Genomic DNA, 17,750 nt, shown 5'->3' on the forward strand with positions numbered 1-17,750 from the left:
AAGAATTATGGCTAATTTTGTCCAATGCAGAGATAAGTAGGCTACAACGGAAAATGGCTCAAATTTGATCCTCAAACATGATTTTAAAGTTCTTTAATGGTACTGTACAAAAATATGAACGTATAGTTTCAAGCATAACAGTACCATCCCATTGGTGAATGCAGGTCTGTACTGCACTGATAAGGCACACCAAATATTTATGCAAGTATTCCATCGACTCCACCCCAATGAAATCAAAAGTGTACAATCTCTGGATGCCTCATGTGCACATACTGTAGTGTACATACTACAAAGCACACAGACAAAATAACTGTTGTTGCAACACTATATTACATCAGTGTTAGTTTATTGTTCATTCATTTTGATTTTCATTTGGTAAATAGTTTGAAAATAATTTGTAAATGAGTTCACACATAGTACAAGATCATCTAAATCAAGCAACATCAAAAGTGCTATTGTTTTTTATTATTATTAGTGCAATTGTAGTCAATTCTGTGCACATCATAGGAGAAAAACATTCATAAAAAGTGGGGTTGTCTCTTTTTGAAAAAAAGAACATAATCAATAACATTATGATTTTTTTTAGCTTTCTTAGTCCCTGAGATGAAAAAATAATAATAAAAATAAATAAAAAAAAACTGATGGATACTCGTTTTGAGAGTTACAACCAAGTGAGACTACAAATTAGCGGGGTGTATTCAATACATACTTTAATACAAGAAAGATTTTTTTGTGTGTGCTTCTAAATCCAGTGCTGTGAATACACAACTACAATTTTACTGGCGAGAAACAAACAAAACACAAAGATAATTGTTTAGTCACTATTACCATTACAATGGCCGTGTACGCATGCTAGGCTTTAAGATGCACAAATGTGTTTACATCCACACAATAACACTAATAGATTTATACGATTAAGTTCATAAATGTTATGACACATAATCAGGCCAAAGCAACTATTGATCACACACATTTTTTTCCAACAGGATAACTGTCAAACAAAACTATTAGAATAAAGAAAGAACACAGTATAGTGAATTCAGGGTTTGTAAATACCTGTACATGATACATGTTTGAAAATACTTGCTGAAAACGTGCAATTACTGAGAAGTATATGAAGCGCTCAACTGTGGCGATTGGGTTTGAAGGTGTTTTTCACCATTTCAGTTTTTTTTTGTTTTTTTTTTGGGGGGGTGGCATGTTTAGTTGTTGACTTTCCCAGAAGTGTCACTATTCTATAGATGTACACATGACACAACGTCAAGTGAGTACATAACGAGTACGAGCAGGCTGGTGGAAGCCCGGTAGCTTTCAAGCTAGCGCCGCTTCTCGGTGCATAGAAAGCCCCGGGACATCCAGGTGGGATATATTCCAGCCTTAGAGAGTTTCAATGGGTATATTTTCATGTAGCAATGTATAAACATTAGACGGATGTGTAGGGTTTGATAGACAGCTGAGCGGGGCGAGGTTTCAGAGCATTCAGTGTTTTAATCGTGGAGACAACATTGTGACGCCACGTTTTATATTCCTCGTGATTTTTTTGGGGGGGATCATTTAAATTTGCTAGTGTGGTTCACAGCAGTGTTCACGGTGCTACATGTATACATATTTTAAAAGCTGCATTAATTCTCACGTTGCTGGGACTTTAAAGGATTTTTTTCCCCTCAGTATTGCAGGCATTCACTAATGAAAACTAAAAACTTTAATACTGTACACATCAACTTGGCTTAATACTGCTGGGAAAAAACAAGAAGCATCTTATTCTTGTAACTTTTTCATGGTAATATTTTCCTTTTATTCTCCCATAAAATGGATCTTGTATTATTTCCACTTTATTCTCCGAATTTCAAGTTGCCTGACTTTATTCTCACAGTACTAATGCTACTTTACTTGTCTTTCTAGTTTGACCCTTAATATTCCCTGATAAACAATCTTGTGGTTCTTAATATTAAAGGGGAATTAAACCCTACAATTTTATTTTCATTGATCTGTTATTTCTGTAGACTAAGAAGTATTGACAATTTTCAACCATTTCAGTGGGCAACCATTTTGGGTTTATATTGCCCTTATACACAATACAACTATATATATATATATATATATATATATATATATATATATATATATATACTGTACGACTGGGTGTATGTAGAAAGTATTGATGAAAAGAAAACTCTGGCATTAGATTCCCTTTTAAATTTCATTTTCAGATGACTAATGGCTTTCCACACAAATATTTACAACAAATTAAGACATGACTGGACTTAATTTAATAGCATGTGCGAACAAGAATGATGAAAATCAAGATGACGCTAATAATGGTCAGAGCTGAAAATAGAAAGATAAGACCGGCAAAGACAGGATCAGTCAATGGGAGGACTTCATTCGCCTCAGACGGGATCATATTGGAGCTACTAAGCATGTAGCCCAAACTCCAACCGACACTGGTGTTCCCCACCTGAAAAAAAGATTAAAACATATATGTCCCATTAAATGATGCACTTGTTAATCATTTAAGAGGTCTTTGCCTTTATCTTGTTACATTCCCAAAAATCCTGTCGAAAAAAGTTATAGTGTTCCAACTAAAACATGAGTCAGAAATCCCAAATCTCCATTACGATTTCTGTAAAGAATCCAAGTGTGTCTGTTTGGAACAGTTGCCAAAAAGCCTTCCAGACACCCAAAGGCGGTGAACAGCACACACGGCACACAGAGCTTCTTGTTTGTGGGCTTGTCATTTGGGAATGTTGCCAGCTGTTGAGGAACATCTCTTGTGTGTGAGTCGCTATGCCGTGGAAAACAGGCCCGCTACTTTGTTTTCTCTTGTGTCACACATGAGGAATCCCCTTCATTTGAGGGAGCCTCATTGTAAAAAAAAAAAAAAAAAAAAAAAAAAGCTCCACATCCTCGAGGCATCCTGAAGGGAAACATTGCCTGCCTTCAACTTTTTCAATGCAGACGATTGTCGCATGACATCTTTCATTTGGGTGGCCTTATTAACGACGTGTCTGGAGCAGCTAACGGCGAGTGGTGACAACTAAAGGACATTGTCGTTTGTCAACTTGGCTAAGATGTCATCTCGCATACTTTTGTGCATGTCATGTCTCGCACACATTCAACATTACTTACTGGGAACTTTTGCATTTATTCAACTCACCTGTCTTTGAAAGTGAATGTCTTTCCACGTGTTTGCGTCAAATTTGTAACCGTTGGTCAACAACGTGAACAAGTAATGAGTTGCAAAGCAATAGGTGCGGAGGTATTTGTCTGACACCCACGCCTTTTCCATCCTCAGCTATAAGGGGGGGAGGGACAATTTGAATGGGTTATTTTGATGTTAAAATGAAGCGTGTTGCTTATCAGAGATAAATGTCTTAATTGTTACAAATAGATTCTTTAACATTTGGCAAATGCAATGCATGCATCTGTCAAATCAAGTTTGAACTCAAAGTTGAACCGCACTGCAGTCATACAATTCATAGTTCAAACAAAAATAATACATAAAACAAGTATACGCTTGATTACTTATGAGGAAGTCTTAGAGTACCCAGAGAAAATCCAAGTGCGGGAAGGAAATATAAAATCCGCACGGGAGGGTCTGAGCCAAGAATCAAACTCAGTATCTACAGTACGTGCTAACAACTAGACAAACATGCTGCCCCACTGTTTTCACAGACTGAGCTAAAATTGTAAATGTATGACTTGCAAACACTGTTCTGAGCTCAACTCATCAATTCCATTTCTGCCAATTCATCCACTATTCCAGGTCAGTTGGTGACATAATTCAAAATATTCATTGCATTTTGAAGAATTTCCAGACACTGAATCAGTGATGCATTGATGTTTAAAAAAAATCAGAATCCAACTATACAGTATATCGGGAATTTGGATTGATGTCATTTTATTGTATATGATCTGTAGCTCCAGTAAAATCTAAGATAATTGTTTACCTTTTGACTAGGACAACCAAAAAAATAATAATTCTGCCCTTTTTCAGAGTACTTGGCTAAGTGGCTCTTCCAGTTTATGTGACCGTAGAGCAATTGGAAGATCTTACCTCGCTCCAAGGTGTGTTACAAAATTGAGTGAGTGATGTTTTGAACTCATCATACTCTGTTGGTCTGATGGTGTCGGTATCTTCCGTCATCAACAAAGCTCTGGCGACAAAGAAATAGCCTGCATATGCCTTCAAGAAAAAGAAAAAAAGACAACACCAGCATAATACTTCCACAGGTACTCTGTGCTTGTACATTCTGTGTGTGCGCACTGCATATTACCATGAATTCACCAGTGACTGGCGGCTGCTCCACGCCATTGAAGGAACAGTGAGCCGAGGAACAAGTGGTGAAATCAAATATGGATTTTGTTATTCTCCGACATTGGTCTGAGTCGCCAGATCCCACCATGAAGTATTGTTTATCCAGAGAGTAATTCTTTGGTTTCTTTGTGCATTCTGTGTCATAAATGTCGGTGGCCTGAAGGGTGATGTTGAAGCCAATGGGATAGCAGGGGTTGACAACATAAATGGGGTCTGATGATTCCTGCAGCATTGAAGGAAGGAAGGCAAGCAAGAAAATCCAGCTGAGAAGAGAAGGTAACGATTTGGACCTGTATTCTTTCCGGTGGAGATTCTTGAACATTGCTGTCTTGCATTATGCTTAAGATGCAATATATACCTGTCACATGTCACGGCTCGTCCTCATTTTACTAATTGTTTGTAGAAAAAGTGACATCTGAAATCATACATTTCTCCAAGACCGAAGACGATCAGATACTCATACCGTGATCAATATCTTAATGACATAATGCATCCTAGATGGGTTGCTTCCTCTCTGTTGCCAGCACAGGAGAAGATATCCTCACCAATCAATTCTTTGCAAAACGTAATTGAATTTTGTACAACCCTGTACTAGCATCCCCAGCATTTATTACCGTACTTGGCGACGACACATGCTCTTTGCACTCTTCTGTTTAGTCTACCTGAACCACTTTATCCAGAAGCATCTTCTCAGCTTCATTCTTGCCATAGCAGAGAAAACTGTGGGTGTAGACATTGTAAGGGTAGCCGTACAGCTTGATGTGCATGTAATCGGCCCCCTTGAGCTCATCGTTAACCGCAAAGGCGATTTGTGTTGATGCCCCACCAAGATCCATTGAACCCACTGTCTTTGATGTCTTTGGACGAATATAGGTGCTCCATATGCTTTTCTGCAAACACAAAATGAAGTATTTCAACAAAAGCCCCCCCCACCACACACACACACACACACACACACTTTTTAACCGATGTGCCACTTCACAAATAAAGTGTCCTGGCCATGCGCGATACGACCTAGCTACAATTTCCTTCCTCCTTTTCAGGAATGGAAAATTTCCATTTACGTGATAGAAAAGTTCTATCAGAAAGGATGAATTGATGATCAGCCAAACTTGGTTCATTAGTTAAAAAACAAAAAATTTGTATTTTCAAATGTCAGTAATGTTATACAAGCACACTCTCATGTGCATACATGCCTACAAGCTAACTACCACAAAAGAAGCTTTTTTGTAGGTGACATTTAATTATTTGGGAAAATCTGTCAGACATGCTTCAGAGTTGTTGTCATGTTTGGTTTCATTTACCTCAAGAAAATTTCCCAACAAATAGTTGACAGTAATCCACCCGTATAGTCCTTCCTCCTGACCAGTAATGACAGATGCATTTTGGAAGGCAAAGGGCAGAGATTGCAGATATTCTTTCAGACTGTCCATGACTTCATTAGCCCGCTGCATGTCCTTCTCTCTTTCAACAAAGCAGAGAAAAAGTAGTCAAATGATGGGAAATATAACCGGAAATGAACTTCTCCGTGAATGAAAAGCATTTAAAGAAATGTTCATCAATACTCCGAGGAGCCCTGTAATGTAGCATAGTAAATTGACATCTAGGTCCAGGACCGTGATGATTTTTATGAGCTCTTCAACTCATGCAAACATCTTATATTACTTCTGTCAATTGGGGAGTAGATCCAATTTGCAAATTTTGCTGCATCAGAACCTCGAATAGTGCACACAACCTGGCTTACAAAATCTAGTCGAAACATGTTTCTACTAACTCTAACTGCAGGCTGTGTTTATAATAGTGCTATTACTATGAAGCAAATGGTGTTGATTTTAATTTTTACTCTCAAATTATAGTTTTCAAATGAAATTTTCATTTGTTGGACAAAGACATGACTTTATTTTAAAGTTTTACAAGGAGTGACAGTTTGATTGTGATCCGCTAATCATTTTTTACCGTCAATGCAAATAGGAAATGTGGATTTAGAGTGCAAGTCTTAGCCCTAATTATTGGCCTCAGTTGAGAGAATGCTGAAAAGGAAGTTCCTCCCTTGCTTACTTACTGTAAGAGTCTCATTCCAGCAGTAGCCCCCAAGAAAAGCGGCGTGGTTTTGTGCTTTTTAACAGGGATGGCATCAGAGACTTTTTTCATGCAATCTTTGAAGCTCTGCCATGTCTGTGCGTCTTTCTTTGGATCAATTTTCAATTCAGAGATTGGACCACCTACAAATACAAGATTAACGTATATATACATTTCGGAGACCTTCAAATAAAAAACATGAAAACAGGTATTACTTCTCTCATAACAGAAGTCTGGACTCACCAGAAACTTTACAGTTCAGTTTCTCTGTCACCACTCCTGTTTCGTTCTCCTTCTCACCTGGCCACTCATACAGATAGATGTTGGACCGAGATGATCCCGAGTCAATCACTATGCCGTACTGCAGTAACAGAAAGTATGTATTAGTGACGGACGTGGCGCAATCACACGAACGAGTTCCTGAAAAATATTTGTTCGAAAGATGTGTTCACTGAATCATTCACTCTTTTTTCATAAAATAATTGAAAGTGCTTCCTCATTCCGTTAATCCATCCTTGAATTTCACGTTCACTCAACATTTTCACCGAAGCACTTATGTGCACATAAATACATTTATTATTCAGTGAGATTTATTTTAAATATGTGTGCTTTCTTTCATGTGCTTGACTGACTCAAAATTAGCCCTTAGCTCGAAGGCTGCTCGTGAAAACTATCCCCGCGAGGACGTCAGGACTTGCGGTTAAAATTACTCGTTTATCCTCACTGTGTAGTGCGTCGTTCCTCTGGCAAAACAATCACTCATCGTTGCGCTTTCGCAGATCACAAATTAATCACTCTTCAGTTCCTCAGTACACCAGTTCAGTGACCAAACCACTCAGTTCACTTAAGTCCCTCCTCTTCCTGCACAGCAATGTCTGACGCTGGCTGCTCATTGGTCATACGCTGAAGTGAATTACATCACTGGTGAGTCGCAAATCAGTCCCATCCCCACCTGCAAGGTTTCTGCTCTTTGCCAAACATGCAGAAGTGAGTGACTGAACGCTTGGACAGTTGCGTTTCCACTCCCAGCAAAGTCGCTGAGCTCAAGGTAAAAGAACCGATCATTTCATAAACTGATTCAGTTCAGTACGTTCACTAAAAAGATTTGTTCGTGAATGTAATAAAACTAGTCTGCATTTTCTTTCTCACTTCCTTTGTTTGGAATAACATTACAAAGTCAAAGTAAAATAGATAGTTAGGGGGTTGATTCTATTCTTCACAAAAACTGGATAAACTACTCTATTCTATAATAATCTCCCACTTACGGGTTAACATCAAATAACCTGCCCATTTCATCTCTAAGAAAACTTCATAGTATATTTTGCGTCATTTACGTTCACCAATAAACCTTTCTCTACTTTTCAAGCTGGTTACAGTGTTAACTAGTATAAATGTAGTCTTCTTAACGTGGCAATTTCCAGAAACTTGGCCAGTAGAATTTTCATACCTCTCCAGCTAGTTCACTACCACTCAGAGTCCTTACTAAGTCAAACAAGCTAACTAATTTCATGAATTTGGGACTTAACCGTTTTCCGACCAAAAGTCCAAGTCACATTCAATGTTTTTTAAAGGTTATAACATTAAATGCTTTGTAGGCCTATTCTGGCTGCATTTAACAATTTGAGATTGAAGGATGCATTTAGTGAGCACCCTTGTCGCACGAGTGTGTTAGCGAGTTTGTTTGTTTACCTACACCAGGGGTTTCAAACTAATTTTTGTCATGGGCCACATTGCAGTTATGGTTTACCCTGGAGGACCGTTACGCCCATCAAAATCTCCTCATAATAATTGCCGCATCATGTTTACACATAAACTTTATGAGCTCCTTTTGGAATCAGAAATCAAGTCTCTGTTCATGTTTGGTAACACAAAAATGCTTATATTGCCAAGTTATCATTGATAATATATGACGATTTGAAATTTTGGTACAGATTTTCAAAAGAATCAAGGAAGTTGCCACACATGAGTTGCCTTCAAGGTCCACATAAAATCATGTGGCGGGCCGGATGAGGCCCCCGGGCCTTGTGATTGACCCCTGTGACCTATACCCACCTCTAAGGTATACTGTGTGAACCTCCAGTTGCCCTGGATGACGGTGACAGCTATAAGCGCGGCGACACTCGCTAGGAGGAGGAGGAGGAGAACTGTAGCTATGCGACACTTGTAACCCACTTTCTTCTTTGAATCCATTTCCTGTTGGCAATAAATAAATGAGGAAATAAAGAAATAATAAGACGAAGCGTGTGTGGTTCTCATTAAAATCTTCCATAGTAGTGATGCTGTGGACATATTGGGGAAAATTAAGATTTTTTGAATTATTGTACAGGTCGAATGGTGTTGCATAATCAGGAAAAGCCCACCCTACCCCCCCCCCAAAAAAAAACGGCATTGTGTTACAGTTACATGAAAAAAAAGAACTACAGTTGTATACTTAGAGATGAAAGTGGACTTCTTGTGAACATTCCTGAAAATACAAATGCGAGCACTAGGGGGGTCTGTGGGCATGCCCCCCTTGAAATGTTTGAAAAAAATCGATGGCTGTGGTGCATTCTGGCGATATCTGTGGACAAAATTCAGACAAAAATTGAAAGTAACATTTCTAGGTCCTAACCCAGAAAAAAAAAATTGGGCAGAAGTTCCCCAAGGGCCAAGCCCAGATTTTTTTGCCCCCCATACCCCTATCACCGGATAGCACAAAATCACATTTGTCATTAAAATATGCTTAAAATATGCCATCTTATCTCAAGACAAATGAATTAAGTGAACTATTCAGTAAAAAGACATCAAAAATTGTCCTTTTCCCCACATTATACATATTATAGTATAGATTTAGAATATACACGAAAATATATCCTAGAATTTCTACACCGTACAGCACATGTTAAAGAATCTGATCTGTAGTAATTACTATTAACGCTTAAGTCTCAAACTTGTTACGTCGTGTTGTACTGATACACTCGACCAATAGTATGATGAGTTGCCTTTAATATTTATACATATATTTTTAAATATATATATATATATACATATATATATATATATATATATATATATACATACACAGGCCTCAACATAAGCTGTGAACAATCGTGTAGATTACGCATTGGTTAAGCAATAGCAAAAAAACGCGAACGAATGACCATTCGCAATGAAAATTTGTGTAAACAGTAGACATACGAAAACGAATACGAATAATTTATAGATCTGCATAGAAATTTACTGCTGGCTTTCGCCAGACGACTCACAAATGGTTAATGTCGTGTTGTTTCATGACACGCAAGATCACGCGATATCGCGCGGCCCATATCGCGAGACTTCTCAATTATCAAACAAACATGGTAGCTCCCAGTAAGAAGAAACCTTTCAATCATATGACTTTCACGAAGATTTTGTGTATGAGACAGATAATGAAGGTGTTCAATTAACCCTACTTCTGTGTAAAATATGTTCCAATCATGTTTCGGAAATACGAAAAGAAGTCAAAATGAGAGGATTGTCTGGTCAGGTATGTGAATCTGATTCCGAGCATGACATCGACATGTTTCGTTTTTCGTTTTAAAGTAGAGGTGCGACAGCTAAAATGTTCAATTTTATCAACTACAAATATATATATATATATATATATAATATATATATATATATATATATATATATATATATATATATAAAAATATATATATAATATAAATACATAAAATATGAAATTAAAAGGGCTAGTTGTTATATCATTTTTAATTACATTGATTTTAAGTAGATATAATTTATTGAAGAATCAATAATAATTGCTGTCTGACTGAAACCCCACTGTATGTTCACTGAATATTTCTAAGTGTAAATGTATTGATTTAATGATATAATTTGAATAGTTTTGTAACTTTCCAATCAATTTGATAATTATTTGATGGTTTTCTGTTTCTTTTTACTGCATTGACATTTGAGGGATTATTTATATAACATAAATGATATTTGTGAGATCTAATTTCAGTTTAATGAAAATGGATGTCATAATTCATTGAGTACATATAATTTGTTCAAAATAAACAGGAAGGTTCTGAAGGGAATTTTGGCCTATGTAGATGGTGTCAAGTATAAGTATATTCACAAGAGCAATGTAACAAGACATGTACAGTCAGGTTCCATCCATGATTGGGCAAAAACAAAGTTTTCACAACCCTCTCCTGAAACTGGTCAACAAGGGTTCTCATCAAGTGACCAACCTAGAAACGGAGATTCCAACTGTACTGTGACAGCAAGCACTGGCCCCACACAACCACATGGTTTTCGCAAACAGAACTGGATTAAACAGATGTTCGATAAAGCAAGCAAGAACCACTATAGGAATCATATGAGTACAGCTTTAGCTGTGGTCATGCATGAAAATCCAATGTCCGATTACAAATACCTGATTGAATTGCAGAAAAAGAATGGAGTCAACTGTATTGCATTTTAGAGATTATTTTCGAGAACATTCTTCTGTAACCTACAGGTTACGATCACAAATTTACACGGAACCCACTAACAGGTTACCAGCAGCAGGTCTTACATATATATATATATATTATATATATATATATATATTATATATATATATATAATATATATATATATATACAAACACACACAGTCATTCACATTAAAAAATGTAAAGGTGTGGTCGGTCATGCTCGCAGATAAAGTTGCGGGTGTGTTTAGGGATGGCCTTAAAATAACTTACTGGATTAATATAACATAACTGTAAATTAAAAATGAAATAAATATATAATTAAAATAGAAAACTAAAATTTAAAACTCAGAAATCACAATTTGCAATTTCAACTGATATTAATAGAACATGATATAAAACGATATTTAAAATTTTTCATCAATAAAAATTCTTGATCTGATAAACTATCTGAAGAAAAGTTAAAGGCACTGGCCTGTCAAGGAATAAACACGAACGGTCTATACTCGCAATCCAATGAAGATGCTGAAAGTTTACTTCAACATAATTGGCGCTAGTGGCAACAAGCTAGCGATACATTGGAACAAACATTCCTGTCGGCAATTGTGACGTATTGTTGTTGTGACGTATTGTTGTTGGGGGGGCACGCACCACGGGACTGCCGTAAATAGGAGGCCGGCTTGCTAGAACGCGCCTTTATGTCCATGCGCTTGACGTATTGGCCACCTGAATCAAGCGACAAGGTGCATGATAGTCTAATATTGTTGTTTTTTTTTTACGCCATCACACTGCCTTCCGGTCGATGCAATGAGCACCCCTGCCTGGTGTAACTGAATTTCCTTTGCCATGGCTCAAGATGTTGATAACTTTCGAAGTAAATGCGCTCGCATTACGTGAAGCAGTTCTGAACATGCGCTTTCGTACATGCTCCATACATGCTCAGTACGGTTAACTTGCATTTCCTATTTCCGGGTGAAAACCGGTTGTTTTGAAGCAGGCTCGTTTAGTTAACAACGTTTATGAAATAAACACGTAAATTAATGTCAAGACCACACAAAATAAGCGACGTCTTGAGAGAATGCGAGGGGAGGGGCGTTATTGTTACTAGTGTTAGTGCCTCAACGTGGCTACGCTCGTGAAAGCAAAACAACAAACTCAAACGCAGAATTCCGGGAAAATCCGGAGGACTTTCATCATCACTGTAAAATTGGGATGTCACTTGGGCCACAAGGTACTTGTGTTTTGTTTGAAGTTTTGTTGACGAGGAAAGAATTGATTACAGGGGAAGGGATTTCAGTAAATGATGATCCTTGTGAGCATAAGCGGCTTGGAAAATGGATGCATGGATGCGTTGGGCCCCCAAAAAGCAGCCACTTTAATAGCCGCGTCGATCTACAGTGATCTATCTGCAGCACGACAAACAAGTGGTTCTAGCATCTGTCTCACAGTAAAAAGAGGCTCGGGGTTTGCTTTGCTTCCTCCCTGCATTCCAATACCCTGCATATTAAACACTCATAAGACAGGAAATACCATACAAATATATATATATATATATATATATATGTATAAACATATTATTGAGGGTTTTTTTTTTTCGTGTTAACATTTTTGGTGTTGGTAATCCAAAAGTATTTACAAGTAATTAAGTCATTTTATTTTACTACTTTGGCATTTGGATTAACTTTATATTGGTAAAAAGAGGTAACTATTGTATTTTTCAAATGACCCTCCCAACCCCGCTTACCATGTACAGTGTAACAGGTAGGAAAAACAACAGTTATCTTTGGATTTGTGGAAATTGTTACATCTGGAAACGTCAACTTAAGATTGCTGTTTTCATTTTATTCAGTTGGTCTAGAATGATGTCCTTGCAGTTTATGTGTCACGTTGTACTGCAGATATCATCCTGTGATTTCTCAGTATTCCAAGCCACGCTACCAGTTCAGAGATCACTCATAGGCCTTCCGGGTAAACTGAATTCTAAAATAAATGTTAGATATTGCCAATGTTCCAGTAAAAAAAGTTGACCAATGTGCTTAAAGGGCCACTGTCATGAAATGAATGATTTTTAATACGTTATTAATGAAAAAACGGCAGCCGACATGGACCCATGTGTTTTTTCACCACAAAGCATGATTTTGATGTATACAGCTTTTTGTTATTCCCGCCGTGAAAATCATTTCGAGGGATTTGTTTTCGAGAAGAAGCAAGATGTGACGTACAGGACAGGACCGCCCTCAGGTGGACACGTTTGTTTCCATTATTTTTACCTACGGGAAGGTAGCTCGTTGTTCCTTCATGTTAGCCAAAATGCCGGCTCGTTGCATTGCTGGACATTGCTTGAACACACAGAAGGATAGATTTACCCTTCATAAGTTTGCAAGAGACCCGGTTCGTCGTGAAAAATGGATTACACGTGTGCAGAGGACGAGAGCTTCGTGGGTTCCAAATGACAGGTAGGTGTGTATACAGCTACTAAAAAAAAATAATAGGTTGGGGCGGACATCATCATCGGTCTCAAATAACGTAACAAAAGATCCGCGTACGTATGGCAGGCCTGCTAAATGTGTCGATGTGCGTGTCGGACGGCGTGGGCTGCTGCGTCGCTTCGCCAGTGAAGGCTGGGCGTCGGGCTCGCAAACGATGGCGGCTCTGAAGAACGCAGCCGACAATGCCTCACTCAGCCGCGTGCGATGACAACGCTGTAAAGCGCTCCGGCTGGACGGTGTTGTTCATCGCGTACTGCGGCGGCTATGAACAAACCCCTAAAGCAGCCCGTCTCTGCTCTGTGATAAGCCAACCTCACCGCCAAAAATGAGCCACACCGGCCAGCTGCGATGAGCCGCGATGGCTCATCTCCGCTGCGGAAGTGGATCGGAAGGGGAGGCGGTTTGGCCGTGATCGCATATCATCTGAATATAAACAATAGAGTAATATTGCCCTGGTAACTTCACTCGGTTGTGTGATGTTCTCCTTTTCGAAAAGAGCTTCAGTGTCAGAAGGGGCGTGTTCGTCTCCCATAGTAGGGTCCACCGTGTGTTTTCATTGCCGAATGTCCGGGTGACGTCACGGACAGGGGATGCAGCCAATATGGCGACGACTTGGATGTCGTAGAATGACACTTCTGCAACTTTGCGCATGGATGACGCGCTCTCCATTCACATTTTTTTTTTCGTATAGACATTGAAATGAATAATTTTATATGTATTTTTCAATTCAATATCTGTTTTAGAATGTTTATAGGGATGACTCGACCTTTAATTTTGTACTGTCTTTGCATGTGCGTGTTTTCTTTGCCGCTTATCGTCACGAGGGGAGTGCTGGAGCCTATCCCAGCTGTCAACGGGCAGGAGGAAGGGTACACCCTGAACTGGTTGCCAGCCAATTACAGGGCACATCCAGACAAACAGCCACACTCACAATCACACCTAGTGGCAATTTAGAGTATCCAATTTATGTTGCATGTTTTGGGGATTTGGGAGGAAACCGGAGTTCCCGGAAAAAACCCACACAGGCACGGGGAGAACATGCAAACTTCCACACAGACGGGGCCGGGATCGAACCAGGGACCTCAGAACTGTGAGGCACTTTACACTTTACCAGCTGATCCACCGTGCCACCAGGATTACATTTATCTTCACATAAATACAAATAAGCTAAATGGCATTTTTTTCTCCATCCATCCATTTTCTAAGCCACTTATCCTCATGAGTGTCGCGGTAGTGCTGGAGCCTTCCCAGCCGTCATTGGACAGGAGGTGGGAACTGGCTGCCAGCCAATTGCTGGGCACATAGGGAGAAACAACAGTCACACTCACATTCACACCTCGGGGCAATACAGAGTGTCCAATTAATGTCGCATGCTTTTGGGATGTAGGAGGAAACTGTAGTGTTTGGAGAAAACCCATGCAGCCACATGTAGAACATGCAAACGCCACACAGGGATTTGAACCCTGGTCCTCAGAACAGTGAGGCCAACACTTTACAGCTGTTCCACCATGCTGCTGCATTTCTTCTCCCTTTTTAATGTAAACAGAATCAGAAAATAGACCTACGAGTACATACAGCCTTAACATTATGTTCATCTGCACACTGATTATATCCAATACAAGCTCAAAATGGTTCCTTTACAAGTATAATTCGTCTCACATCGTTTTGACAGTCATAGAGTGGTAGTTAACATTACAGTTGTTGCATCATATTAAGAGCTTTTCCATAATATCTCTATAAAATATTGATCCGTCTATTTTCAACAGCGCTGATCCTGCTGAGGGTTGCGGGGCGCTGGAGCCTATTCCAGATGACTTTGGGCGAAAGGCAGCCTCCACCCTGAAGTGGTCACTAGTCAGTCGCAGCGCACACATAAACATGGACAACCATTCTCTATAAAATATATTTCAAGTAATATTTTAGCCCTTTCATGTTGTCATTACATAACCAGAAAATGTATATCATAGCCTTAGATATTTATAATTTCCCGTAACAAGATGCAGTAGAGGTGAAAAAAAAAGATTTCAGGTCCTTCAATTAGACTATATTTGAGATGTAACATATCCCTTGTAATTGGTGTCTTTTTCTTTTCCTTGTTTTTTTCCACACAGCTCTTGGGTTGGGTCTTATTAGTTTGTGCAGGTGGGGGATCATTTCAATACATGAAAAAGAAAGTAAGTGCGGATATGCACAAAGGGATTAGAGTGAGATGTGTTGCTCAGGAAGGGAAAAAAGTTCCTAAAAGCATGTAGAAACATGAGCTCATTGATCAATGGCTTGACTGGCCGCTGGTGCTTGAGTGTTCATATCTTTGACGTCATTGTTTGTAGAAGCAGACTTTGTTTCGGTAACAGATCACTGGCTCTCTGGGTCCTTTAACTTGAATAAAAATGAAAAGCAAAACTTCACTTTTGCTTCTGTATGTAGAATGCAACATTAGATCACTGATTAATTCAAATATTTTACATCAGTTAAGTCGTGTGAATTTTAGCTGCTCTCAACAATTATTACATTTTGATATAACCAAAGCAGTGTTTGAAACAAACATATTTACACAAAGTGAAGAATAATAAATGTCATTTTTGATGATTATTCTCATTCATCTCCAAGCACCATAAATTAGGTTAATCCAAAATATTCATAAATCTCAAAAAAGGATGTTTAAGAACGTAAAAGTGACATTGAGGCTCTCTTGGGAGGATCTCAATATGGAGAAAATTATGAGGTAACTATTGGTGTACAGAATTATTATGCAACTAAATGAAAAACATATTTTCCCATCTCACTTTTTACCATCATCTATAAAACTAAGAATTGTATGCCGCACAAACCACAGACTCCCAGAAATTGATCAGGGAGGTGTACTGTTTTCCTTCACAGTACATCACCCATTGAAGAACTTGCCATAAGTTCTCAATAGGATTCAGGTCAGGTAACGTCATGAGTTGTAGTGGCCAGCCAGGCAGAAGAGTGTCTCAAAACTTTCAGATGATAGGCTCCCTGATTCTTTGCAAGCCCTTGACAGTCTTTTTCTCTCAACTCTTTTCTTGGGATTGTTAGCTATTCGGACAAAAAGCGTCTTTGGATTTTTCGGGAAAACAGACTTGTGTTCAAGTGGCACGGAAGTATGACTAGAGTATCCTCCTCACAGTATTGAGAAATGGGGTTCAAATCCCAGCCCCACCTATGTGGAGCATGTATGTTTCCTCCATGCCTGTATGGGTTTTTCTCCCACATCCCAAAAACATGCATTAATTAGACACTGTAATTTGCCCCAATGTGTAATTGTAAGTGCTACTGTTTTTTTCCTTCTATGGGCCCTGTAATTGGCTGGCAACCCCTTCAGGCTGTACACCGCCTCCTGCCCGAAGACCGCTAGGATTGGGTCCAGCACTTCTGCGACACTTGTGAGGATAAACTTCTCGCATGATGGATGGTTGGATTTGTGATCATGCCCCAACAGCTTCCATATTTTAATAATGTTGCATCCATCTGAGAGAATTGAGAAATTTGGACTTTTCAGAGTCAGTTAAATCTCTTTTTTTGGCCCATTCTGACTCAAGAAAAGAAGATGCCCAATAATTTCACACAATCTATATTGGATGTGGATCTCTTTAGGATAAGTCACTGACGGTGTAGTGGTACACACGTCTGCCTTTGGTGCAGGCAGCGTGGGATCGATTCCCGCTCATTAATGGTGTCGATATCTGCCCTGCGACTGACTGGTGACCAGTTCAGGTTGTAGTCTGCCTTTCGCCCGAAGCTAGCTGAGATAGGCTCCAGCTTTCCCGTCACCCTAGTGAGGATAAGTGGCTTGGATAATGGATGGATAGATGAATCTCCTTAGGCCACACCCACACTCATTACAAAAATATACAGCACGTGCTATGTTTAAATTCATTAAGCATTCAGGACTATCCAGCAAGGAGCTAGGAAATTTGTAATTTGTAATGTAAGTAATATTGTCAAAATACTTCCTTGCCTTATAATTCTACACACAGTGTGAACTCAAACATGAAAAAAAAGATAAAGAAAGACTAAGTGACTGTGTGAACACTGACACCTCCCACCATGTCTCTGCTGTAACAAACATGAGATGTTTCCAGGCGGATAATACATATTTGCACATGCGGCTCCCTCTGCTTGTAGGAACTAGTCCTCGGGAGTGTGAAGTAGGAGTATCCTCAAAATGAAGTGTAAAGTGTGACAAAATTAGTAAACCAATACTACTACTACTAAATGTTATCTTGTGATGCTAAACGTCTTCTATGTGAAAGAGACTAGAGGTGTTTCTTACCTTGAGGGACTTTTCAGTGGACTGGAGATGCGATCTACAGTCAGAGGCAGTAGCAATGCAGATGGCTTCACTGCGAGTGGGAGATGTTTTCAGATGTACTTGCTCACTCAGAAGAGGAGAAGAGGA

The 17,750-nt window shown here is 39.0% G+C and overlaps 1 protein-coding gene across 2 annotated transcripts; it reads right to left on the bottom strand.

The window, feature by feature from the left end:
• Positions 1-322: 322 nt before the first annotated feature.
• entpd3 (ectonucleoside triphosphate diphosphohydrolase 3) lies at positions 323-17,750 on the bottom strand. 2 transcript variants are annotated; one of them, XM_061819886.1, is made up of 10 exons: positions 17,625-17,750; positions 8,450-8,590; positions 6,641-6,758; positions 6,381-6,540; positions 5,623-5,782; positions 4,981-5,208; positions 4,278-4,541; positions 4,058-4,186; positions 3,158-3,295; positions 323-2,458 (listed from the first exon to the last, which is right to left on the bottom strand). In XM_061819886.1, the coding sequence occupies exons 2-10, from the start codon at positions 8,585-8,587 to the stop codon at positions 2,270-2,272; spliced, it is 1,524 nt and encodes a 507-aa protein (XP_061675870.1). In that variant the 5' UTR covers positions 8,588-8,590; positions 17,625-17,750; the 3' UTR covers positions 323-2,269. The 2 variants fall into 2 exon arrangements, with proteins under 2 accessions (XP_061675870.1, XP_061675872.1); XM_061819888.1 differs by lacking the exons at positions 8,450-8,590; positions 17,625-17,750 and adding an exon at positions 7,122-7,256 and having other exon boundaries at positions 324-2,458.

Source organism: Syngnathoides biaculeatus, chromosome 5, assembly GCF_019802595.1.
Source record: "Syngnathoides biaculeatus isolate LvHL_M chromosome 5, ASM1980259v1, whole genome shotgun sequence".
NCBI lineage: Eukaryota > Metazoa > Chordata > Actinopteri > Syngnathiformes > Syngnathidae > Syngnathoides > Syngnathoides biaculeatus.